This window comes from Ostrinia nubilalis, chromosome 21 (assembly GCF_963855985.1).
Source record: "Ostrinia nubilalis chromosome 21, ilOstNubi1.1, whole genome shotgun sequence".
Lineage (NCBI taxonomy): Eukaryota > Metazoa > Arthropoda > Insecta > Lepidoptera > Crambidae > Ostrinia > Ostrinia nubilalis.
The window spans coordinates 10,826,260-10,852,823 of NC_087108.1; the positions used below are offsets into that span (position 1 = coordinate 10,826,260).

The window sequence follows — 26,564 nt, forward strand, 5'->3', positions numbered from 1 at the left end:
AAGTAAGTAATGCGTATCTAATCTAACCCTTGATGATTTTTCATATTAGATACAGTAAAAGCCGCCCGTCAAAGCTAGTTACACCACAAAAAATGTTATTGCCTCACTTTGCATGCCTGCATAATTGGTTACCATTATCTTATCTCTTCCATAGTTTAGGCTAAGTATCTTCAAACGTTTGTCACACTTTTCAGTTGCAGTGTCAATTGACAAATTGCTTAAAACAGCTTTCGTCATGAGCTATCTGAGTTTCTTTGCAGTTGTTGCCATATTTTGGCTTTGTGTTGGCTCGTTTATTGCATTTGGTGAAGGTAAGCCTCTAGATTATTTCATGTTATACTCTTGGTGAATATTATCAATAGAATGTCCAAAGATTTCCTTTAGGTTATTTTAAGGGTTATCATATTTATGTTAAAGTCTAATTAACGGTGCAGCTGTTTATACCGATTATATTCAACATATTTTTATTGTTATTTTTAGAATCATCTGAAGAAGAAGCAAGTCCGAGAGAGGAATATATGTACATATTCCAAAACATACCAGTACTCTTCGAATATTTCTTATTTGCACTTCAGGACAAGCCAGAAATTTTAGAAACAGACAATCCCATGGCGTTTAACGATATTAATAATAATAATAATGCCAAAGAATTGGATAAAAGAGATGTTAGCGATGAAAAACAAGCTGCAAGCAAAGATGGATCCAATGCGAGAATTGCTGATGATATATTCGATGAAGTAGAAGGCCTGGATGACCCAGATGGGGCTGATGATGAAACTAGTTCTCAAGCAGCAGACAATCTTAACAGTGAAGTAAAATATACACCAGAAGAAGTAGCGGAAAAATGCTTGATGGTTGAACAGATGCTAGAAGAATATAATAAAAATTAAATGCTTATTAAATACACATTTTATTGCATTTAGGTACATTAGAAAGATAGCAAGTTAAAACACGTTCATCGTTTTAATAGTTATTTTATTGAATTCAATTGAATCAAGTTTATATTAACACTATCTTTCCTTATAAAATAGTCGAGATAAAACTATATTATTATAATAAGTTAAGAGCTCAATTCTAACAATTTAAATTGTATGATGATGACCAGATAAGTGACAACGTTGCTCAGTATCTGTAAAGATAAATAACAATTAGAGCTCTCGAAAGACTAAATTGGTTCCTTAATTTTTAAACTTGGGATCTGTTCAAAGTTGAGACCCATGCACAGTGTTTTTTTTGACCCGAAAAAGTGACATTCTGTTTTTATCACTAATATCCAAAGTTTAACTTATTATTAATGTTAGACTAAAACACCCAGGTGACAAATAGCTATAGATTATTTTAAAAAAAATATTTTAGAAAATTTATTTTGTACTGGGTCAAACTACAATTTTATTATTATTTAAAGAAACGTACACACTAAGCTTCTCTTTGCATTGCAGGTAGGTAGGTTGGTGTATGGCGAATATTATTGCACCTGTAATTAGTAGTAGTTATAGGAACGAATCAGAAATGAGGAGATCCGTAGGAGAACCAGAGTGACTGACATAGCCCGCAGAATCGCTAAAATCAAGTGGCAGTGGGCGGGGCACATAGCTCGAAGAGCTGATGGCCGCTGGGGCAGGAAAGTTCTTGAGTGGCGACCACGAGCTGGAAGACGTAGCGTGGGCAGGCCTCCCACTAGGTGGACCGACGATCTGGTAAAGGTCGCGGGAAGTACCTGGATGCAAGCGGCGCAGGACCGGTCTTTGTGGAAATCCTTGGGGGAGGCCTTTGTCCAGCGGTGGACGTCTTTCGGCTGAAACGAACGATAGGAACGACAGTATGATTATTTTTTAAATTTAAGAAATTATTATTTTTCTCTTTTTCTACGCCGAAGTAGAATCTCTGCTTAGGTCAGATAAATTTCTTAAAATAAGCTCTATCACCTAAAATTTTTCTATATTCTAACTCGGCCGCAATTTCGAGAAAAAATATTTTTTCCAAAATGTTAGGATTGTCACAAAAAATGACCTTACGTAGTTCCACTTTCTTTAGGGTTCCGTGGCCAAAGGATGCTAATCGGTCCTAATTATGTGTTTAATTTGTCTTAGGTAGGTTATCAGTTAAATAGTACTTATTATTATTCTGTGGTTAAATTACCATCAGTGTTCAAGAATACTGTTTCTTCATCATCTTTTAAGATATATGAAGACTCTTGATCATCAGGAGTGGTATTTATATTTGCATAATATTAATTATGTCCCGTTAGCATCCTTTGGCCACGGAACCCTAAAGAAAGTGGAACTACGTAAGGTCATTTTGTGTGACAATCCTAACATTTTGGAAAAAATATTTTTTCTCGAAATTGCGGCCGAGTTAGAATATAGAAAAATTTTAGGTGATAGAGCTTATTTTAAGAAATGTATCTGACCTAAGCAGAGATTCTACTTCGGCGTAGAAAAAGAGAAAATAGCCATACACCAACCTACCTACCTGCAATGCAAAGAGAAGCTTAGTGTGTACGTTTCTTTAAATAATAATAAAATTGTAGTTTGACCCAGTACAAAATAAATTTTCTAAAATATTAAAAAAAAAACTATCTACAATAGCTATTTGTCACCTGGGTGTTTTAGTCTAACATTAATAATAAGTTAAACTTTGGATATTAGTGATAAAAACAGAATGTCACTTTTTCGGGTCAAAAAAAAACACTGTGCCATGTGATAGACTTATCTTAGTACTGCAGGTAGAACATTTGCAATTTGTTTGGTTTTTCTTTCATGGTGACTGTGAGCCTTGTTCCTTTCATTGTTTATCAAGCTAATATCATACTTTTTATAGAAGCTACCTGTGGTGTTTTCATCGACATTGGACAAGTTTAAAGTACTTACGGAGGTCAGAAGAGGTCGTTGTAGCGTACAGATTCCCATCGGGGTGTAGGTGACCTTGTTCATTAGGATATGTCTGTAGAACTTGTCCAGCTCTTCAGATACTTGGATGTCGTGGTTCTGAAGGATCATCTGGCTCACCAGCGTTTGGGTGCGGTCCATCTAGAAACAGTAGCCATTCTCAATTATAGGTACACTAACGCCCGTATTCACAAACGATGCTTGCTTAAGTGAAGCAGCAAATCGAACGCACAGCGTTGAATAGAGCTTTGTGATTGGCTCATATGTCACCCTGTGCGTCCTTATAGTAATGTTTGTGAATACGGGCGTAAGTTCACATTGCAATGTCAACTTTAAAGGCCACTTTTATAATGTTGCTGGTTGTGACAGAAACTTTGTTCATGAAAAAAGTTTTACTGTCAGTGGTTCAATTTACCAAGACCTCTCTTCTCGATGGTTTTAAATCTTGATGAAATTTTACGTTGTACGGATAGAAAACGTAGTCCAAACATCATAACAATATTCTAGCAACAATGTATTTAAAAGATTTTTGGATTTCCTTATTATGTCCCAAATAATTATGTACAGTCGCGGAATGAAAAGGTTCGTCACCTTAGTGTCGGTTTTCGCTTGCACCAAAGAGTCAAACCTGCCAACATAACAGTGCAAGAAACAGTGCTGCTAACATTTAAATAAATATGATGTTTGCTGACGAATAAGGTTTTGCTTGTTTATTTTTCTATCCCATCAGTGCAATGCAATGATGACATTGACCAATTGACAATAGTTTTTTTTATTTAATAGACATAATAATGGCAGGTTGAACCAACAAGAAGGTTTTTTTTTTTTTTTTTTTTTTTTTTATCCACAACGAGGAAGCTCTTGGCCTGTATCTCACCTGATGGTAAGTGATGATCAAGTAAGTTTTAGTTTATCAATCATAATAATCTTCTTGACAAGATAAATCGTCAAACAACTTTGATCTGATTAATTTTGAACTTTACTGACGAACAGTTAAAGATTATTTTCTCTAATTTGAGATTATTCTGTAACATAGTTTCAAAAGGTACCTAATATGTGCTCGCGATTCGTTGAAGGAATCAATTTGAAAACTGACGAACCTTTTCATTCCGTGACTGTACATAGACCTTAAAAATAACAAGTACCTACCTCTACCTGCGTCAGGTGAGGGGGCTCGACGACCAGTACGGCGCGTGTTATGTGCAGTATGTTCCAAAACAACTCCAGCGTCAATTGCACGTAGTTCACACGGTCTTTTGTTGCTAAAGAAAAGGTTATAAGTTATACAGGAACATTTAAAACATCAATAATAATTTTGTAAGTAGGTTCTTGAAATGATTAACTACATATTTTCTAATTACCCAACCGAGAGGTGGTTCTTAGAAACGTATTAAATATTTGAGCCATTTTTGAGCTATTGCTGCCATATTGAAAAAGTAACGCATGTTAAATGATTAATTAAGACTGTAACCAAAGAAGGAGAAAGAAGGTAAAGATACTTAATTTACAGAAAAACTACAAAGATATTCTTACTCGTAAGATAACATTTAATTTTTGATTTTATTTGACTGATTTGTTATCGTTTTACTTGACAATTGTACACAATACCTATTGACATTTTTAATTGATATTATTTGCACGATTGTACCTATTTAACTTGTTGGCGCGTTGGATTTTCTGTAAGCCTTCAAGCAGCCTTCTAGAATAAATACAAATACAAATACAAGGAAATTTCTCACACTTACTAAGGAATGAAATCCACTGGTACGGCGATATTACCAAGTGAAGCAGGACGGACAGCAGCAAAAGGATGAGGATGGCACTGAAGGCCTTCTCCAGCCGCTTCACCACCAGACCAAGGTTGGTATATGCTAATGCAAGGCGATGGATGCTCTCCTCCACTGTCTTAGTTGGGTTGCGGGTAGCTGATACATCTAAGAGGAACAGTGATCGATCATTATACAGACAACAACACAACAAAATATACCTACAGTTTCGTAGTAAAATCAACCCTATCAGAAGGATTAAAACTTCAAACACACCAACGCATGCAAATCGCCATCGCCGGCGCGATCACAGGCCAATGACAGGTCGCGCGGACTGGCACGCGTTGGTGTGGTTGAAGCATAAATGATGTTTTCCAGGCTCTGGTCTGGCAAAGATCTGGATTACACTTCACAAAAACACAGCATTTCAGTATATACAGATACGGTATTGTTAGTAATCTTAAAGTTCTAAAATGAGGCTGACAACTTTCTGTATGCTTCAGACCACAAATAGATTTGATACATTGTTTTTGGGCGCGAAATAGAGTTTCTCTATGTGTTGAATTTCCCCAAAATATTATGCCATAGCGCAGAGTGGACACAAATCCATGATAAGCTGTTAAGACTGTGCTGCGATTTGCTATTTTTGCAAGTTTATAATATATTGCATATGAAAATTTGTACAGTTTTTTACATACCTCAGTCGAGTGTTTAGGAAATTTCCACGACATGTTGCTATCAATATAGATACCCAGAAACTTAGTGGCACGTGTCTCGAGTATATTTTAATTTTCATAACTTACTGATATTACCTGTACTGACAGTAGCTTCACAGTTCATTTATGAAAACCTTTTATATGTTCGCAAAAATATAGAGCAATTCACGAAAAAGAGCGATTTGCATAACTTTAATACAAGAAACAAAAATAAACTTGCCGTTCCAAATTTCAGACTGCATAAGATTGGTAATTCATGGAGAAATGTATTAAATTATTTAATAAATTACCACAAACTGTTGTAGAACTAACTACCCATTCATAAATTCAAAGCACATATTAAAAGTACCGTAATGAAAAAGGGCTACTATAAAGTCGATGATTATTTAAAAGATAAAAAAGTTTTGGGATGCCTAACTGCCTAGCTCGCATTTATAAATATTTATAACTATGTATTTTGAAAACATAATTATAAACCTTTAGAAAAGAGGCTGACAATAGTGTCTGAGTTTCTTGCGCTGCTTCTTCTCAGCACTGGCCCATTTATTGTCCTGAAGCAGTGGTAGGGTTAATACTGGGACGTGTAAAAGTGCTTTTTAAAAGCCTATTTACAGAAAAAAATGAGTTTTATGAGTTTTTTATGAGTTTTTACCGGATTAATCTTTCTTTGTGTAAATTGCATAAGCAGAGTTTTTTCTAGATTTATTTTTAAATTATTTGATATTAACCATTCAATTATGTTATTAAGAGTTACATTTATATCTTCTTTATAATTTTCCTTACTATCACTTTCGATAAAAACAGTACTGTCATCAGCAAAAATAACCATAGGATGTAAACTAGATTAAATAATGTCATTAATGTAGATAATAAATAGTAATGGGCCCAGGACACTACCTTGCGGCACTCCACACTTGATTACTCTCTGCTGAGACGTATATTTTTCTTCGGATTTGAACTAATTCGGTGCTTGGGCTTCTATTTTGAAGATACGATTTAATAAGGTCAAGAGCAATACCACGGATACCATATCTAACCAGTTTCATGAACAAGACTTCATGATCGACATGATCAAAGGCTTTTGTCATGTCCATGAATATAGCACACGTCCGCATGAATATTTACTACGAACGTCAAAAGTAATGTTGAAAGATGGCGCTTTTTTGTAAGCCTAAGCCTATATGTTATTCTGGGTTATAAACAATAATACTGTAAAGTTTCATCGAAATCCGTTCAGTAGTTTTTGCGTGAAAGAGTAACAAATATGTTGACATCCAGACATCCATACAAACTGATCCAAAAGAATTATTATTTTTGTTAATGGCACTCACTGTGTACAGGTTTAGAATGGGATATATTTTCCAAGGCATAGTTCAATCGCTTATAAGCCTCGTGCACCTCCAGTGCAGTAAAGACGAACTGCATTTCTACCATAAATACCAAAATATACGACACTTCATATCCGCTGTAGAAGATGGCGACAATAGCTGCAAAAAAAGAGAAGATTGCAAAAAAAATTGGAAAAAGTTGAAAAGTCATAAGAAAATAATTAAGTGGATTCCTTGAAAAAACTATTAATGAAGAATGTTCACTAATTTTGTTTTTTAGCTTTCTGTATTCTCTGTTAAAAATAAAAAATACACGTGAAAGAATTATTTCGATACGTCAATTAGTTTCCAAGATATTGAATTTTAAAAGTGCGGGCGGCGGCCGGCCCGCCATTTTATGCGCGTGACGTCATATTACAGTGACTGGCTCATATTTGTATGGGTGGAATCTTGCAAGCTGAATTAAAACCCACTTCCAGGCAACCGATTAAGCTGAAATTTCGCAAACACATGTGATTTGGATGACCATGCAATATTATGATGACATGGAGCTGATCTGATGATGGAGCTGGAAGGTGGCCATAGGAACTCTATAATCAAACGACTTAATCAAACGAATTTAAGCTTTACTTTGAATGCCTATAAAATCATAACTACTGGGTATTTTTGAATGAAATAAAAACTAATGTATTTGTAAATGTAAAAGCTTAACTGTAACATAGGTTTCAAGTGATTTTGCATACCTAGTAACATTCTCAATTTATTCTTGTCTCTGAAACGAAACTATGGGGATGTTAGCTTTTGGATTTGTTTGAACTAGTTGTCGATTGTCGGATACCAGCATCACCAATAAAATATGATCATGAACATGACCAACTACACCACTTTACATGTATATAAGTTTGGTTATTGGTTTATTAGAACAATTCAATGTACTTTTATAAACAGGGAAACCTGGCATTGGCTATACTATCAGTCTAAATCTTATAACTAACATTTTCAATGTATCACTGTTGGTTTTTTTTTTTTTTTTTTTTTATGTGACTGGAGGCAAACATGAAGCTACAGATAAAAATGGAGGCCACACTCCGAATACCTACTTGAAGCACAAACTAAGTATCACTATTTCGCTCTCTGTGGGCAGACTTGCTCTTTCTAAATAAACAAAAAATATAAAATTGCTCAAATTCAATGAAACCAATGTAAAATCTTTATTTCTTGACATAGGTATCATTAAAAATGATAAGTGTAATTACTGGTAAAACGTTTTAGGAAGAAATTACTGTAAAAAATGTAAAAAATGTTTACAATGATCCAATGTCGGAAATCACGAAATAAACACTTACGCGTGGAATCTTATGTCACTTCCAGGACACCACGTACTACCGCAACCACGCACTACAAAATTTTGCACCAATTCTTGTGATAAAACAATGATTATTTCCTGTAAACAATCTCAAACGAAATTAACTGCTTAATAAACAAAATAGTAAACAACCGCCATTATGGGCCGGATTGGGCCGATGTTGCCACATGGTACCGATTACCCAGGAATTGGGATTGTAATTCCCTGATTCGCTAACACATTAAGCCTAAATGGCCGACAATTTTGTGATTTTTTATTTAACTAGGTAATCTTAGTTTCAAATATTAATTATTTATTTGTTTAACTTCTGTACCTCTAGTACGAAAAACTTTCGAGTTCGTTTCGTTGCGTATTCAAAGTGTCATCGAAAAATTTTGTATGAAAAATTAAACAGCGCCCCCTAGGGCGGCTATAATATAGGGGGCGCTGTTTAATTTTTCATACAAAATTTTTCGATGACACTTTGAATACGCAACGAAACGAACTCGAAAGTTTTTCGTACTAGAGGTACTGATTTGGTTAGTGAATTGGCTATTTCGAAGAATTTACAAGGAGATTTAAATCAGAAGATAGCAATACTACAGTTCACACTAAAAAGAGAGGTAGGGCCGCAGAGAGCGAGATAGATATAAGTAGGTATTTGACTCAAGTTTTTGTTCCAACTTTGCCCTCCATTTTTATCTTTAGCTTCATGGAGGCAAACGAGCAGACGGATCACCTGATGGTAAGCAATTGCCGTCGCCCATGTACACCCGCAACATCAGTGAAGTCACAAGTGCGCTGCCAACCTTTTAAATCCCTTTCCCCCCAATTGGGCCTCCGGTACCCTAACTCACTCGGCGAAACACAGCGCAAGCGCTGCTTCACGCCGGTTTTCTGTGAGGTTTCTATTAGGGCATGTATGTAGGGTTTTCCGATATTGGATTCCGATATTAGATCTCAATATCGGAATTCCGATATTAATATCGGAATTGAGTTTATTTGTGTTATAAATTTTATATGTATATTTGGTTATATTCGTATAATTTCTCGATTGTATACAGTAAAATAATGATTTTAATCAAAATATTTAATTTAGTACAAAATAACACTTCTTAAAATTATAATATTAAAGTATTTAAAACCATTTTGTATGTTATGGGTAACCATTGCATTTTGGTAACTGATAATGGGCCAATTATGGAAATGGACTAGCAAAGAATTTAAGTGTTTTTGTAAAACAAGTATCAAACAAAATTTTACTCCTTCAACCAATACTGGCGGAACGATTTGTAGAGTCATTCAAGTCACATGTTACAAACATTTTAGACAGTGGTATAAAACTTGAATATGCTTGTAATTTGTTCCTTTTTGATTATCGATGTACAACTCACAAAACCACGGGGCGTCATCATCGTCATCATTTCAACCCTATGACGTCCACTGCTGAACATAGGCCTCCCCCAATAATTTCCACAATGGCTGGTTGGTGGCGGCCTGCATCCAGCGTTTTCCTGCTACCTTTATGAGGTCGTCGGTCCACCTTGTGGTTGGCAGCCTTATGCTGCGCTTTCCGGTACGTGGCCTCCACTCCAGAACCTTGCTGCCCCATCGGCCGTCAGTTTTGCGTACTAGGGCGGAATCGCTGGAAGACCACGGCACAATGTTCGAAGACCTAATCGAGTCTCCCAACAGGTAGGCCTTGGACATGGACAAAACGAAGCTTATGACCATGTTCCGCCCTACCTCTTTTCGGTTGGGAGCCTGATTTTCGAGATTGTTGACAAGTATGTCAACCTCGGATAAACGATTCAGCTAAGTAGATTCAATTTCGAGAAAGCGGTAAATCGTCAAATCCTACTCGGCTGGGCCGCGTTCGGGAAACTACACAACATCTTTTCGTCCAAAATACCTCAGTGCTTAAAGACGAAAGTCCTCAAACAATGTGTGTTACCAGTGATAATATACGGCTCGGAAACGTGGCCTCTCAAAGTTGCACAGCGTGCTATGAAGAGGGCTGTGCTTGGTGTTTCTTTACGAGTTCGAATCAGAAATGAGAAGCCCTGTTTACGAACTAAAGTCGCTGACATAGCCCGACGGACTAGCAAGCTGAAGTGGCAATGGGCAGGGCACATAGTACGCAGAACTGACGGGCCATAGTCCAATTTTATTAATGTTTGGAAGGGAGTTGAGATGTCGTTTTTCATTGCTAAGACCAAGTACGGCAAGTGCTAAAATTGTTTTAGAACATGTTATGGTTAATAATTATTTGCAGTGGGACAAAAAGTGATGTTGAAAGACATGAGAAAATCATTGGTCTTTGCCAATCATGTACTTTGAGCTTTGTAGCAGGTTATGGCGCTTTAAAACGCTTTGTTTAAAGTCTCAATTAAAACCTTTATCTGATTCCGATATTACGATATTGGGTCGCTCAATATCGGAATTGTAATATCGGATCTCGTCTTCCGAGATTCCGATATTACGAGATTCCGAGATTCCGATATTCATGCCCCAGTTTCTATACAGGGTGGCCAAAACAGTGAGGTCTAAAAGAAAAATTTAGATTCCTTACATCAAGGTGTACCTAAATCACCCCCATGTATGTAATACGATTGTGCTTAGTTTAGGAGATAGAGTTGATTTTGTGATATTTTAAAATTTTGTGACCTAGTAGGTTTTAAACATTTTTATCTTTTTTTTGGGGTGACTTTTCTCAGATTTCTTTTTTTCGACAGATTTGTTATTAATTGCAGATGTTTGAAAAAAATAATCACCTTCCTATCTTTGATTCAAGATACAAAAGTTTTGCTAGAAATATTAAAATTATGCTTTTATCAGAACACTATCAAATTTTCAACTTAAAAGTTTAAGTAAAAAAAAGAACTTCCATAGGTCCAAAACCATTTTAAAAACTGCGCCGTTTCCTGAACATTCATAATAATACAAAAAAACATGTACTTAATGGGCCATTATTTCCTGTAATCGGTCCACTAAAGTGGTAAGTCGGAGATTCCGTTACATGTTTTTGACTTTCTTAGAGTGAATTAATATTGGGAATCCTCTAAGTTTACATTACGTAGAACAGATTTAGAGCAGTAACTGGAAAGAACATGTTTTTATTCTCAACAAGGAAGCTCTTGCCTTTCATCACACCTGGTGGAAACTGATGATTAGGCTGAAGGTGGAAGGGAACTTCAACTACAGAGGAACTATGACTTCCTACCTCCAAATTCTGGAACACATTGTTATTTTAAGTAAGTTTTAATGAACATAAACCAAATATCCCTAATTCTTCTTCTCACTGTAGTAGGTATTTCAAGGGTAACAGTAAAATGTAACAACTGCCTCTGTCTTCAAGTGGTAAGAGGTAAGTTTCAGAGGTCCCGGGTTTGATTCCCAGTGGAGGTGAAATTTTCTGCTCGGTTTGGTTGGCGGTAGGGTTTGATCTGAGTCTGCCTGGCTAGCAACTTTATTTTCCTAAGTCTGTCACTATAACAATAATGTTAATAGCATTACTGTATTCCGGCATTTGGAGGTAGGAAGCTATAGTTCCTCAGTAGTTGAAGTTCCCTTCCACCTTCAGCCTAATCATCAGTTTCCGCCAGGTGTGATGAAGGGCAAGAGCTTCCTCGTTGAGAATAAAAACATGTTCTGTCCAGTTACTGCTCTAAATCTGTTCTACATAATGTAAACTTAGAGAATTCCCAATATTAATTCACTCTAAGAAAGTCAAAAACAGGTAACGGAATCTCCGACTTACCACTTTAGTGGACCGATTACAGGAAATAGTGGCCCATTAAGTACATGTTTTTTTGTATTATTATGAATATTCAGGAAACGGCGCAGTTTTTAAAATGGATTTGGACCTATAGAAGTTCTTTTTTTTACTTAAATTTTTAAGTTGAAAATTTGATTGTGTTCTGATAAAAGCATAATTTTAATGTTTCTAGCAAAACTTTTGTATCGTGAATTAAAGATAGGAAGGTGATTATTTTTTTCAAACATCTGTAATTAATAACAAATCTATCGAAAAAAAGAAATCTGAAAAAAGTCAACCCAAAAAGAAGATAAAAATGTTTAAAGCCTACTAGGTCATAAAATTTTAAAATATCACAAAATTAACTATATCTCCTAAACTAAGCACAATCGTATTATATACATGGGGGTGATTTAGGTACACCTTGATGTAAGGAATCTAAATTTTTCTTTTAGACCTCACTGTTTTGGCCACCCTGTATACATATAAATAAATTAGAAAGAAAATTATTACTCACCATTTTTTTCTCTGTGCAGTACATCCGCTAAGATGTTGTAGGCGTATTCTATACTTACAAGGGATGATGAAAAGAGTAAAAAAGTTAATAGAAAACAGAATTTTTTCTTATCATGCCACACTGGTTCCTTCTCTTGGTGGCAGTTTATTGCCTTTTTTATCTGAAATGAGAAGGCAAATAAAGAACTATTCATCATCATCATCATCATTTCAGCCATAGGACGTCCACTGCTGAACATAGGCCTCCCCCAATGCTTTCCATGTTGATCGATTGGTAGCGGCCTGCGTCCAGCGCTTCCCTGCTACCTTTATGATGTCGTCGGTCCACCTTGTGCTATTCCCACCGCTGTAACTCTAGTGACGGCCAAATTTGTCCCAGTGGAAAGTTAAACTGTCGTTGAACCCTCAACAAAATTAACCATCATAAAAGTTACTGCAAAGTGTATGAGAATACCAGATTTAAACTGTGGCTTAATTTAATGCTCTTCAAGGTATATTGGCCAATCTAAGTTTAACACAAAATCATAATTTCCATTACCTCTACCAGGAGGTCTCTCTAGAAATAGTTCACGAAACTTGTGCCTGTTTTCACCATCAATCCCTAATTTTTAAATGACCCCTATGGTACCACATAACAGGAATTTTGTTTTCATAGGGATCACTTAAAAATTAGGGATTGATTGTGAAAACGGGCATCAGTCACCTTTTGGACCCTACTCAGACACTTGATGACCTCAGTGACCCTAGATTTAGCGCCATAAGCTGCCATGCTGGCGATGAACATCACAGCACTGAAGTCCATGATCCAAAGGATGCGGTCGACGATTCTTTGGACACGCATCGAGCGGTCGACAGCAAGGTTCATGTCCACGCACAAGGCAGAAAAGGCTAGAATATCTGTAACAGACAGAGTTGCCAAATTGTCTTTATCAACTTCCAATATTAAGCCAACCATAAGTCATTCTGAGAATAATGGTAAGTTAAAAAGATTAAAAGCTAAAGGAACAAAATAGGAAAACAATTCAACAGTCAGTCAGTCTACAGCTTGTTACATTAAAATTTGATAGCAATTTTGCTATAGGTATCATTGAAGTTGAACTTTTTGTCAAGACTGCATTAGCACAATCAAAGATTATAAAGTACAACATCAACCTTATATTGGCTGTTAATTTAGGTAATACTAACTACTGCTAACTTACAGGGTTTCTCTAAAGGTAGCAGAGAACAGCAGACTAGGGTATACTTACTCATCGCAGTCATAGTAGTGCAGTGAACAACGAATAGCGTCTGCGACACACGGATGCAGCGTCCATCGAACAGCACAGGCGCAATTCCAATGTATTGCGAAATACGTAACATACAGCTCATAGACATTGATACAGTGCACTTTGCTTGGTCGGTCCACTCAGGTTTCTGTTGTACTTTCTTTTTGTTCTTCATGGCTGCTAAAATCAACATATTTAGTATTTTAGTCGTTTAAGTCACACGCTGGGTTTTCCGGTACATGGCTTCCACTCCAGAACCTTGCTGCCGCATCGGCCGTCAGTTCTGCGTACTATGTGCCCTGCCCATTGCCACTTCAGCTTGCTAATCCGTCGGGCTATGTCAGTAACTAGTTCGTTTACGGATCTCCTCATTTCTGATTAGATCTCGTAAACACCCACAAGGTGGACCGACGACCTGATAAAGATAGCAGGAAGGCGCTAGATGCAGGCCGCTACCAACCGTGCGATGTGGAAGTCACTGGGGGAGGCCTACGTTCAGCAGTGGACATCCTGTGGCTGAAATGATGATGATGATGAAGTCACACTCATAATGGTATCTATTTCTCTATCTCATCCTACCTATTGCTGCAGGAAATCTATAGTCTGGTCCGCGAGCACGTAGAATTTTGTCCAATGACCCCAAGCTACCCATGCATCCTTATCGCTCGCGCGTAATTATGTTGCTGTTGCGTTCGCACACTCACTGCGAGCGCCCGTCACACAGTCGCGATAGCAATATAATTACGAGCGAGTGATGAGGATGGGTAGCTTGGGGACATTCATTGGACAAAATTCTACGTGCTCACAGACCGGGCTTTAGTCAGTTTACCGCTTGACCGTCAATGATAACCCAATCAGCGAATTTCAAGTTTTTCCTTACTAAATAAATAAATAAATAAATAAACCTTTATTGTCACCATAACAAAAATAAATACAACTTTAACACAGCTTAACAATTAAAAATAAGGTGACAAGGGCATCCGGCTCAGCGTAAGCTGTACGGCACTAGGTCCATGCAGCGCTGGTTTTCAGCCGGTGCCAGTCTCCTGCACAGTAATACAGCGTACATAGGTAGGTGCAGTGATATAAAAAAGAGAAACAAGATTAAAATAAAAAACCACACACTTTTCATCACCAGTCACTAAGCCTCTCCCACACCGTCACACCGTCAGCTCGTTAAAACTAGTGCCTAGTGATCACTTAGCTACCTGTTACCTTACGTACTCGTAAGGAGATACTTATCTACGTCAAGTCCTGTTCATAGTGACAAATAATCACCATAATATTTTATGAGGCTTTTAATATCCTAGGTACTTCCTACTTAATATTATAAATGCGAAAGTTTGGATGTCATGATGTCTGGATGTTTGGATGTCTGGATGTTTGTTACTCTTTCACACAAAAACTACTGAACGGATTTTGACGAAACTTTACAGTATTAATGTTTATAAACCCAGAATAACATATAGTCTATAATTTAAGACGATCTGTGACAAACTAAATTTCACGCGGGTGAAGCCGCGGGCAAAAGCTAGTAAGTAATAAATTCATTCCTATTTCCAATTCTCAATATTCTTTGTTCTACTGATAGAACTTAAGTGTCTCGTCCATTAAAATGACCTTAATTAGTTCAATTGAGGCAGAAAATAAAAACAAGTTATTTACTTTATCGAAGGCACCTTTAATCCATTATTTTGTGACTATGACGTAACATCGGCAGAAGTTAATGGAACGCTAGAATGCTTGAAATGCAATGCACCATGGTATTGTTATGGCCGTGGTTTACGTAGAATTAGACAGTCATTTCAGAGTTCGTTCGTTCGTTCGTTTCAGCCGAAAGACGTCCACTGCTGGACAAAGGCCTCCCCCAAGGATTTCTACAAAGACCGGTCCTGCGCCGCTCGCATCCAGGCACCTCCCGCGACCCTCACCAGATCGTCGGTCCACCTAGTGGGAGGTCTGCCCACGCTACGTCTTCCGGCTCGTGGTCGCCACTCAAGAACTTTCCTGCCCCAGCGGCCATCAGCTCTTCGAGCTATGTGCCCCGCCCACTGCCACTTGATTTTACATTTCAGAGTATCTGCACCAAATTCAGATATCCATTTTACCATCGTTAAATTTATTGGTACTACGCTCTAGATTTCATCAAAGCCTCTAGGCTCTCAGCCTAGAGGCTTAGATTAGCGATTTAAATAGGGATTATAAATTTAGATTTGTTATTTTACATCAGTTTATTTCTGATAAACTAAGCAGTATCCTAGATAAGTTTAATTTGTTAAGTCGATCTAGACTTGGAACGATTATTCATAGTATCCTAGACCAGGACGATGCCGTAAGATACGATAAAGCAATAAATATACTTCGGAAAAATCAAAACGAAATTACAAACCATGTTAATGAGGCAATTACTTTGAACAAACTCTTTTTGAAAAATTTTAATACAATAATTTCGTCTATTTTTCAGAATCAAAACCAATTATCAACAAAGATTTCGGAAATTTTAAGACATGGAAACTACTCTGCTCTGAACAATCTTTTATTGATTTTGTAAAATTGGACAGTTCTTATAAATTATTGGAAATTAACGTACAAATTATTTTGGAGACCCTGATATCACTGTCTACGAAACATGTTGCTTATCGTAACATACTATCGTCCTCAAATGTAGCATATTTTATACCCAGATGAACCTACCGACCCATACATGGGTTGTGAGAAATAAAAAAATCTACTGTCGTTATTTTATATTATTTATACAAACCAAAGTATTTTTTTAAACTTTAGGAGGTACTTGTTGATTATAATGACAACTAAAGCAGTAAACTGAATCATTTCTCTTTTTTATTTGCAAGTGAACAAGGTCAGAGAAAAAAAATTAAAACATGTCTTCAAAAAGGTAAGATTATAATTACTTGATGTTATTATTTTCAAAATACGGAACTATTACTCTAAAATAGAATACATTGTAGATTGATTATGTAAAAAAAATTTAAATCAGCGTTATTTTTTCCCTCTTTTCGATAGTGGAAGTATCAATTAATGTAAGGGACATTTTGGCCAAAATGAGTTATATATACCAACGCATTCAGAATTTTCGGCTCTATCGATTGGTATACTTGAAATGTTGATATCTTTAAAAAAATGTCCCTTACCTTAAACATTTTTAGTCGTCTGAATACGACTTTTGGGGAAACAAATGATTTAAAGGACGTAAATTCCTTTTAATAATACAATTCAGCCCTTACCCTAAACTGTTGGTTTTAACTTTTGAACTCATTAAACCTTACTTCATTTAAAACTTTTTGATTTATTATAATTAGGCCCTTACGTTAATATGCATATAGGATATCAATTACTTTTTTTGGTGGTGATATGCATTTAATGCCTCCCACTCCTACTACACTTATGAACACTAAGTTGTCTTGTTTCTATCTTTTTTCTGTTCATTTTTACGCAGTTGGGTTTTTGACCGAGGGGCTGAAGGCTCTTCAGAAGCTGTTCAATTCCGTCATCCTCGAAGGAAAAACGCCTACGGTATGGCACAGAAGTGTGGTGACACTCTTCTTCAAAAAAGGCGACAAAACCTTGTTGAAGAATTATAGACCCATCTCACTTCCGAGCCATGTCTACAAGCTGTTTTCGAGAGTCATTACGAATCGTCTTGCTCGTAAGCTCGATGACTTCCAGCCTCTCAATCTCTCAATCGCTTTAGTACACCACATACATACGCCACGGCAGATTATACAGAAGACCGAGGAGTATAGTCAGTCACTTTGCCTGGCGTTTGTGGACTATGAGAAAGCTTCGATCGAGACCTGGGCAGTACCTACTACAGTTTCTCCAACGGTGTCAAATTGACTACCTATAATTATCGATACATCGAAATGTTGAAAGGCTTGTACGAAAACGCCACAATGTCGTTCCGTCTCCAGGATCAAGACTCGAAACCAGTTGCAGCAGCAGACAGGGGGAACTGAAAACTCCGAAACTGTTTCTGGACTGGAACGGATTCGGCATAAATATCAACGGTGAGTAAATAACCCACCTTCGATTCGCAAACGATATCATAGCCATGGCTGAGACCGTGGAAGATCTAGGCACAATGCACAATGGCCTGAGTCGAGCCTCTCAACAAGGGGGTCTTAAAATGAAACATGGACAAGACAAAATCATGTCAAATGTCCGTGTTGCACCCACTCCTCTAAAGGTTGGATACTCTACACTCGGCAGTTGTTGACACTTATATATACCTAGTACAAACAGTCCAGTTAGGCTGGTTATAGTGTCACGCGGACCGTCCAGTGCGGATCCGCTTCACACAGCCGATCTGTAAACTTCGAGGAAGCGTTTTAGAGTAATGCAGTCCGCAGGAATCGCTCGCTCCCTATCAGTTCATACAGATTGGCTGTGCGGAGCGATCCGCACTGACGGTCTGCGTGACACTAAAACCAGCCTTAGGTAGGTCTAACTTCGAGGAAGAGGTCAATCGTCGAATCCAACTCGGCTGGCAACGTTCAGGAAGCTTCGTGATATTCTCACGTCTGAAATATCGCACTGTCTCAAGACAAAAGTCTTTGATAACTTATGGATCTGAGACGTGGTCGCTTACTGTGGGCCTCATAAGAAGACTCAAGGTCAAAGGCGATGGAGCGTGCTATGCTCGTAGTGATTGAACCAGAAATGACGTGATCCGCAGGAGAACCAAAGTGACTGACATAGTCCGCTGGATGGAGCTCGTAGCTTGCAAAGCTGATGGCCGCTGGGGCAGAAAAATTCTTGAGTGGCGACCACGAGCTGGAGGACGTAATGTGCTGCAGACCCCCACTAGGTCGACCGACGATCTGGTGAAGGTTGTAGGAGGTGCCTGGATGCGGGCGGCGCAGGACCGGTTGTTGTGGAAATCCTTGGGGGAAGACCTTTGTCCAGCAGTGGACGTCATTCGGCTAAAACGAACGAACGATGATTGAAAAAAAAAAAACCTTACTGCGTAAAAATGAACAGAAAAACATAGAAACAAGACAACTTGTTCACAAATGCAGACGTAGGCATCATCAGTGACTAAATGTTTTGTTGGTGATGTGTATTTGATGTCTCCAACTGCATTTGTGAACACTAAGTTGTCTTGTTTCTATCTCTTCTCTTCGTTTTGTTAATGAATACTCGAATGCAACCTCTACTTACATCAGGTTTCAATGTTAAAATTGTCAAGTTACAATAATATTACTATCGTGTTTATTCTTAAATGTACCTTACAACATACATGACATTCCATACTGTGAAATTTCAACATTGTAAGGTACAGTCAAGCTCGTTTTTTTAATGTAAGGGACATGCTATCTTTTAAACTACCCATTTTTCGAAAATTTGGCGTTTATATTATGAAAGAACAGAAAATTCTAAGAAACTTTGCCATAGAAACTATTTAAATCGTAACATCACATAAAAAGATATTGAGGTATAAAGAAAAAAAAAATCGTTTTTTGGCTCTCCTGAAAAGTCGTGTTTTGTCCCTTACAGTAATTGATATTTCCACTATCGTTTTATTTAGCCGTAGATTCCTTGGACCCATACATAGGCCCGTCGGCACAACCATAGTACATTTGATCTATATGAGTAAATATGCTTGATTTTGCTATTTCAGATCGAAACCTTTGTCCTTGCATGAAATATTGAATTAATTAGAAAATAGCAATGATCCGGTCCCAGAATACATTACATTTGAACCACCTGACAACGCAAATACCGTTGTTACTGATGAAGATTCAGCCGTTGGAAGGACCAAAAAATGGGCGTAACCCTCTTATAAACTATTTTGACCAATTATTCAATGATACAGCGATAAATGTTAGTAGAACTTCGAGAAAGAGGTCAATCGTCGAATCCAACTCGGTTGGGCAGCGTCTGGGAAGCTTCGCGATATACTCACGTCCGAAATACCGTAGTGTCTCAAGTCAAAAGTCTTTGACCAGTGTATGTTGCCAGTGATGGTATATGGATCTGAAACGTGGTCGCTTACTATGGGCCTCATAGGCAAAGGGCGATGGAGCGGGCTATGCCCGAGCATAGCCCGAGGGAAACTCCGAAGTTTCCCTGCGTGATCGAATCAGAAATGAGGAGATCCGCAGGAGAACCAAAGTAACCGATATAGCTCGCAGAATTGCTAAAATCAAGTGGCAGTGGGCGGGGCACATAGCTCGCAGAGACGATGGCCGTTGGGGCAGAAAGGTTCTCGACTGGCGACCACGGGCTGGAAGACGTAGCGTGGGCAGGCCTCCTACTAGGTTGACCAACGATCTATTAAAGGTCGCGGGAAGAGCCTGGATTCGGGCAGCGCAAGACCGTTCATTGTGGAAAGCCTTGGGGGAGGCCTTTGTCCAGCAGTGGACGTCATTTGGCTGAAACGAAAGAACGAACGATGGTGGAGATCTTGATCACCTATGTTTTTCGGCCGGCCTGTTACAAGATCCTTATTATAAACTTTCAAACGGTGTGAAAAACGTGGGCCTTGCCCTGTACCTGCCACCTTGGAGATTCAAGATACGATCAAACAGGTCATCTAATCAACTATGTCAGTAAGATTCTAAAATGCAAAATATGTAAAAAAATGTAATTACATTTGTGTGAAGTGCAACATACATTTACATCCTGAAAAATGTTTTTTTAACTATCACACAATATAAAAATACTGTTACAGACTAACATAATTATCATAAAATAAATAAAAATACCTTTTCATACTAATACATACATGTTTCATTGATAAAAAGTGTTTTATTTTAATATCTTTTTATTGATCTTAACAGGTAAGTAAAATGCAGTATTTGTGCCGACCGACCCATGTATGGGTCATCATTTTCCCGCTTTCCCGGGGGTGACTAATTTTTTTAATTATTTTTCGTAGGGTACTGGGATCATAATAAACCGTATATCCAAAAATCTTAAAATTCTAAAGTAAAAATAGTTTCAGGCTCATCTGGGTTTAAACACTAGCTGACCCGGCGAACTTTGTTCCGCCTTAATGGCAATAAATAAGTAGACTTTTTTTTTAATTTCGAACGGGATAAAAAGTATCCTATGTCCTTCTCCTGGCTCTAAACTACCTCCCTGACAATTTTCAGCTAAATCGGTTCAGCCGTTCTTGAGTTTTATAACTCAAGAACGGCTGAACCGATTTAGCTGAATTTCCGATAAGTGGTGTAACTAACACGACTTTCTTTTATATACAGGGTGTTAGGTAAATGGGTATATGAGCCGAGAGCCCGAGACTAGCCCATGTTAACATGGACATATAAATGGTATGGTGAAGTCAAAAAATTGATATCTTCATTTTAATTATTTTAATTTTCATACAAATCGGATTTTATAAAATTTATTTTGTATGAAAACTTAAAAAAATAAAATGATGATATCAAATTTCTGACTTCACCATACCATTTATATGCCCATGTTAACATGGGCTAGTGTCGGCTCATATACCCATTTACCTAACACCCTGTATATAGATTACAGGTCTGATCAATTAATAACGACCGATTTGAAAGAATCTCGTATATTTTGTAGCTTTTTAGACATAGGTTCTTACTTTATCGATAATAAGTTGATATTTGTTATAAAAGTACCGATATTCTATATGGATATATTTACATACTATCAATTGTTCCCAATCCCCATATCCAATAATACTATCCTTATTCCTAACAAATCCTACCTGGTTATGAACGAAAGTGCATACCAGTAATCACCCTGCATAAGAACCGGAAAACTTCACTACTGCCAAGAAAACACTCTCCTGCAGAGCCCGGAACAAAATCGTAACTGTGTGTACGACCTGATTATATCTCAGAAACTATCGTCGCAATGTCAATATGAACAAGTTAATTAAAGCAGGAAATATTTGAAAAGATAAATGAGGAATACTACATATTTGTCAGTCCAAACTCTACTAAGCTTCACATACAGTGTGTTCAGGATGAATACATGAAAATTAAAGGATTATACGTACTACAACTTCCGGAAAACTGCAGTGCATCCAGTGAAAAGCTGAAATTCATAAATTCACATCATACCGTTTAAGGAAAACCTATAAAGCTCTATGCCTTCAATTCAGAGGAAGTGAAAATCAGGAACCCCTTTGAGCGACTGAAATTTGAAAATGTGGATTTGAAACAACTTCATAATACTGTTGGATTTTTGGAACGAGAGCAGCAAACTTAGTATTAAAGCCTGGTCCGTGAGCACGTAGAATTTTGTCCAATGACCCCAAAATACCCAACCTTATCGCTCGCGCGTAATTATGTTGCTGTCGCACTCGCACACTCACTGCGGGCGCCCGTCGCACAGTCGCGACAGCAATATAATGAGGATCATTTCGATTTTTAGCTGTGAATGCAGATTTATAGGGCTAAGAAATCCTTAATACACAGTCCAAAAATTTTTGTTCTACGACAAAAATTGACGAAGTTATGGCTAAATTACTAAAAAAGTTCACTGACCGCCCGGCGCGGGGACGATGACGTCACTATATCCGATCCGTACCTCTAGCACGAAAAACTTTCGAGTTCGTTTCTTTTGCGTATTCAAAGTGCCATCGAAAAATTTTGTATGAAAAATTAAACAGCGCCGCCTATAGGTCATAAAAAGAAAAAAAACACCTAGTAAGAAAAACTTTCGATTTTCTTTCGTATCGAGTTCAAATACTAGGCGTGACGAAAAATGGATTTTGTATGAAATAACGTAGCACGAACCTAATTTTGACAATCAACGTCGTTTCGTTGTCGTTGAAATCATCGAATGTTGTGTCACTGTCAATTTTGTTGTGAGAAGGTTACGTTGATAAAAATTTTACGTGTTTTTGAGGCTTAAATGTGGAGATTATGTGGTCGGCGAATTTATTTCCTTGTTTGGCATCATTTAGATTGTTTAGATGCTTTAAGTTATGAGATTAGGAAGCATCCCAACAGTGAGTAAAAAAATATATTTTGTGGACATTTTTCCTAATGTTTGTTTATTTCATATCTAATAGGGCAACATAATAAGGAAAAACTTAAATCCTGATGTTGTGGTTGTTGCAGCGATACCGCCTCAAAGTCAATAAACCTGCATTTTAGTAGATACCTGTGATGTATTCATGCTATAGCTATACCTACGCATCTATATTGTATCAAGTGTCGACGCGCTGCGTTTCTTTTCTAAATAAACCAGTCAGTCGCGGACCACCGTGTTATCAATTTGCTCCCGTAGTTAGTACCTATATCGATATACATACACCACACTGGCAACGAGGATCAAAATGGCGGACCAAAATTCCAGTGCAATTGGGAACATTAAAGAGTTTAATTTAAATACGGACACGTGGAGTAGTTACATAAAACGTATCAAAGCTTTCTTTACTGTGAACAATATAAAAGTGAACGTGCAAACCTCATATCTAATCACGTTGGTGGGAAATGAAACATACGACCTCATGACGGTTTTGTGTAGCCCTGATGAGCCGGAGAATAAAACTTTCGACGAATTAGTGGATATCGTAGAAAGACACATTAACCCTAAAGCGAGTGATATGGCGGAACGCATGAAATTACGCGCGTGTCTGCAAAATCAAAGTGAAACAGTGAACGAATATTTATTGCGTTTAAAAAAACTGGCGATGACGTGCAAATTCAAAGGTCAAGAGTCATTGGAGGAAAATCTTAGAGACCAATTCACCTATGGTTTATGGAACGAAAAATATAGACAAAGATTACTGACGGAAAGGGAGCTCAGTTTTACAAGAGCTGTGACCTTAGCTACGTCATTAGAAGCGGCTGAACTCGAAGCGAAACTCGGTGGTGGCAAGAACCAGGCCGGCGAAACTAGCAACGGCGCCGGCGTGTACGCGGTGCGGTCCGGCGGCGGCGGCGGCGCCGGAGCGGCGCGAGGGGCGCGAGCGAGTGCTGGGCGCGGCAGCGGAGCCAGCTCGCAGCGCAGCACCCAGGCGGGCGGAGACCGGTGTTATCGGTGCGGATCGCGGCAGCATTCGGTGGATAAGTGCGGTTTCAAAAGTGCAATGTGTTACAAGTGTGATAAAATAGGTCATATAAGTCACATGTGCCGTAAAAAAAAATGCCAAAGAGTGTTTCAAGTGGCAAATAGTGATTCGGAGGGGGATGGCGAATCTCCTACGATTTATAGATTAAGTGATGGACAAGAATCAGATAGCCCTTGGTATTGTAAGTTGAATGTAGAAGGTGTTATGTTGAACATGCAGATCGACAGCGGTTCCTCGGTAAGCGCTATTTCAAAAGATACTTATAATAGATTATTTAAAGGCAGACCATTGATCGAATCCAACAAAGTGTTGACTGTATACAGTGGCGAAAAAATTAAACCACTAGGCATAATGCCAGTCAACGTCATTAATAGTGACCAATCTTTTACTTCGAAATTATATGTTTTAGATAATGGTAATTGTCCACCCATTATCGGTAGAAAATGGATGCGACACTTAAAAATTTCACTGCCCATGATAGCACAAGTGTCATGTAATGATAATGAGAGCGTAATCAATGAAATAGTACGTAAATACAGTAATGTGTTCGCCCCGGGAATGGGAACATTCAACCGCGGCACCATTAGCTTGCAAGTGTGCGCGGGCGCGCGGCCCGTGTGGCGCCGGGCGCGCGTCGTGCTGCACGCGCTGCGGCCCGCGGTGGACGCCGAGCTGGCGCGCCTGGAGGCCGAGGGCGTCATCAGCCCCGTCGAGGACGTGGGCGGTTGGGGTACACCTATTGTACCCGTTAGGAAACAGAACGGCACTATTAGAATTTGTGGAGATTTTAAAGTAACCGTTAATCCAGTTCTGTCTGATGACAAATATCCACTTCCTCGGATTGAGGATTTGTTTTCCTCTTTGAGGGGAGGTAAGACGTTTAGTAAAATTGACCTGAAAAGTGCATACCAGCAACTTTTATTGGATGATGAGTCAAAAAAATTATGCACCATCGTGACACATAAGGGGAATTTTGTTTATAATAGATTACCGTTCGGAATTAAAACGGCCGCAAATAAATTCCAAAGAGTAATGGATTCTTTGTTTAAATTGAACCATGTAGCAGTTTTCGTGGACGACCTAATTGTAACTGGTGAAACTAGGGATTTACACATAAAAAATTTAGAAACAGTATTCAAAATTTTGAACGACACGGGTCTAAAAATAAGTAAAGAAAAATGTTGTTTTTTTCAAAAGAAAGTTTCTTATTTGGGGCATGTTATCGATTCAGAAGGTTTGCACACAGAAACAAAAAAAATTGATGCCGTTCTTGCTGCGGAGCGACCTCAAGACGTCAGCGAGCTCAGAGCTTTTCTAGGTCTCATCAACTATTATTCAAAATTCGTAAGAAATTTCAGCACTGTGGTCGCACCCTTATACTCCTTATTAAAAAAAACATAAAACATGGGAGTGGTCCACCGAATGTGAAATGGCTTTTGTCAAAATCAAGGAGCTCTTGAAGAACTCCGAGATCTTAATGCATTTTGACCCCGACCTCCCGTTGGTGTTGTCGTGCGACGCGTCGCCGCGCGGCGTGGGCGCGTGGCTGGGCCACGAGCTGCCCGACGGCCGCGTGCGCGCCGTGGCCCACGCCAGCCGCACGCTGTCTTCGGCAGAACAGAACTATAGTCAAATATGTAGGGAAGGTTTGGCAATCATTTTTGGAGTGCAACGATTTCACGAATATGTGTATGGTAGGCATTTTATTCTTGTTAGCGATTGCAAACCTTTGTGTTCAATTTTCGGACCCAAAACTAGTATTCCTTTAATGGTGGCTGGCAGGTTGCAACGATGGTCAATAATTTTGAGCGAATATGATTACACTATTAAATGTATCAAATCAAAAGATAATTGTTTAGCAGACTGTTTATCACGAGCGGGCAAAATTACTGTCGATAAGGGAATAGAAAATATTAAGGGTAGCATCGGGGACGATTTAGAGGGTACCATGAACATAAACTTCATTAACACTACAGTACACGCGCCCCTTTTTTTTACACTAATACACGCGCGGCCTACTCTGGTAAGCCAATTTAAAATCACTGTAAATCAGTTTGTAAGCAATTGATGAATCAAATTACTATGTAAATCATTAAAGTGTTTATTAAAGTTATTTTATAATCAAAGTTTCTTTATAAAACTATTTGGAATCAAATATTATTAACTGATTTAAAAGTTGTAAATTTTTTGGACCAAAATTGCACTCTGAGATCCATGTTAGCAAAAAAATAATTTACTGAAAAAATATGATTTGTTTTTTATCTTTCATAGTATTCAAGACTTTTTACTGCCTGGTACATGGGGTAATTCCATTTTTTGCAAGTCTTCCATAATTTTTTTGTCAAGTGATTTCGGGCTTTTGAGTAGACCCGCAGTTTTGACGGTCAATTTTAGAAAAGTGCGCAGACGCTAGGACCCAAGCTTTACTGGCTTATTGACAAATTTAGTAAACGAGGCTTTCCTGGAACGCCAGCTCTCTGGCGCAAGTTTGTAAAAAGTTATAGCATAAAATGTTACCCTGGTCTACTATAGTATACCACGCGTGTACTCTAGTGTTAATTTGTCTAAACCTATTGATTTTAAAGAAATTGCGAATCATACAAAGAAAGATACGATTTTAAACAAGATTTATGGTTATGTTTTGCACGGGTGGCCAACGGTTTCAAATATACCTACCGAATGCAGGGATTTTTTCAATAGAAAAAACTTTATTACATCCGAACACGGTTGTTTATTATTCGGTTACCGCGTGATCATACCTAAAAGCTTGCAAATTTCATTGTTAAATGAATTACACAGCAGCCATTTAGGCATTGTGAAAATGAAATCTTTAGCGCGCACATACGTTTACTGGCCCAACATTGATAAAGATATCGAACATATGTGCGCAGCATGCGAGGTGTGTGCAAAAGAGAGAGATAATCCAGTCAAAAGTACATTAATGCCATGGTCGTGG

The 26,564-nt window shown here is 38.1% G+C and overlaps 1 protein-coding gene across 1 annotated transcript; it reads right to left on the reverse strand.

The window, feature by feature from the left end:
- Positions 1-1,060: 1,060 nt before the first annotated feature.
- On the reverse strand, positions 1,061-13,756 carry LOC135082484 (uncharacterized). Its single transcript, XM_063977280.1, has 7 exons — positions 13,678-13,756; positions 13,034-13,213; positions 6,702-6,857; positions 4,634-4,822; positions 4,044-4,150; positions 2,871-3,029; positions 1,061-1,129 (listed from the first exon to the last, which is right to left on the reverse strand). The coding sequence occupies exons 1-7, from the start codon at positions 13,754-13,756 to the stop codon at positions 1,061-1,063; spliced, it is 939 nt and encodes a 312-aa protein (XP_063833350.1).
- Between the last annotated feature and the right edge of the window lie 12,808 nt (positions 13,757-26,564).

What these genes read in the sequence shown, in the direction of transcription:
- LOC135082484 (XM_063977280.1), bottom strand. Translation starts at nt 13,756, where the DNA reads ATGAAGAACAAAAAGAAAGTACAACAGAAACCTGAGTGGACCGACCAA. An exon ending in TGAGGTCATCAAGTGTCTGA is followed by an intron (nt 6,858 to 13,033) that starts GTAGGGTCCAAA and finishes CTTTTTTTGCAG; the next exon opens with CTATTGTCGCCATCTTCTAC. An exon ending in AACGACCTCTTCTGACCTCC is followed by an intron (nt 1,130 to 2,870) that starts GTAAGTACTTTA and finishes TTATCTTTACAG; the next exon opens with ATACTGAGCAACGTTGTCAC.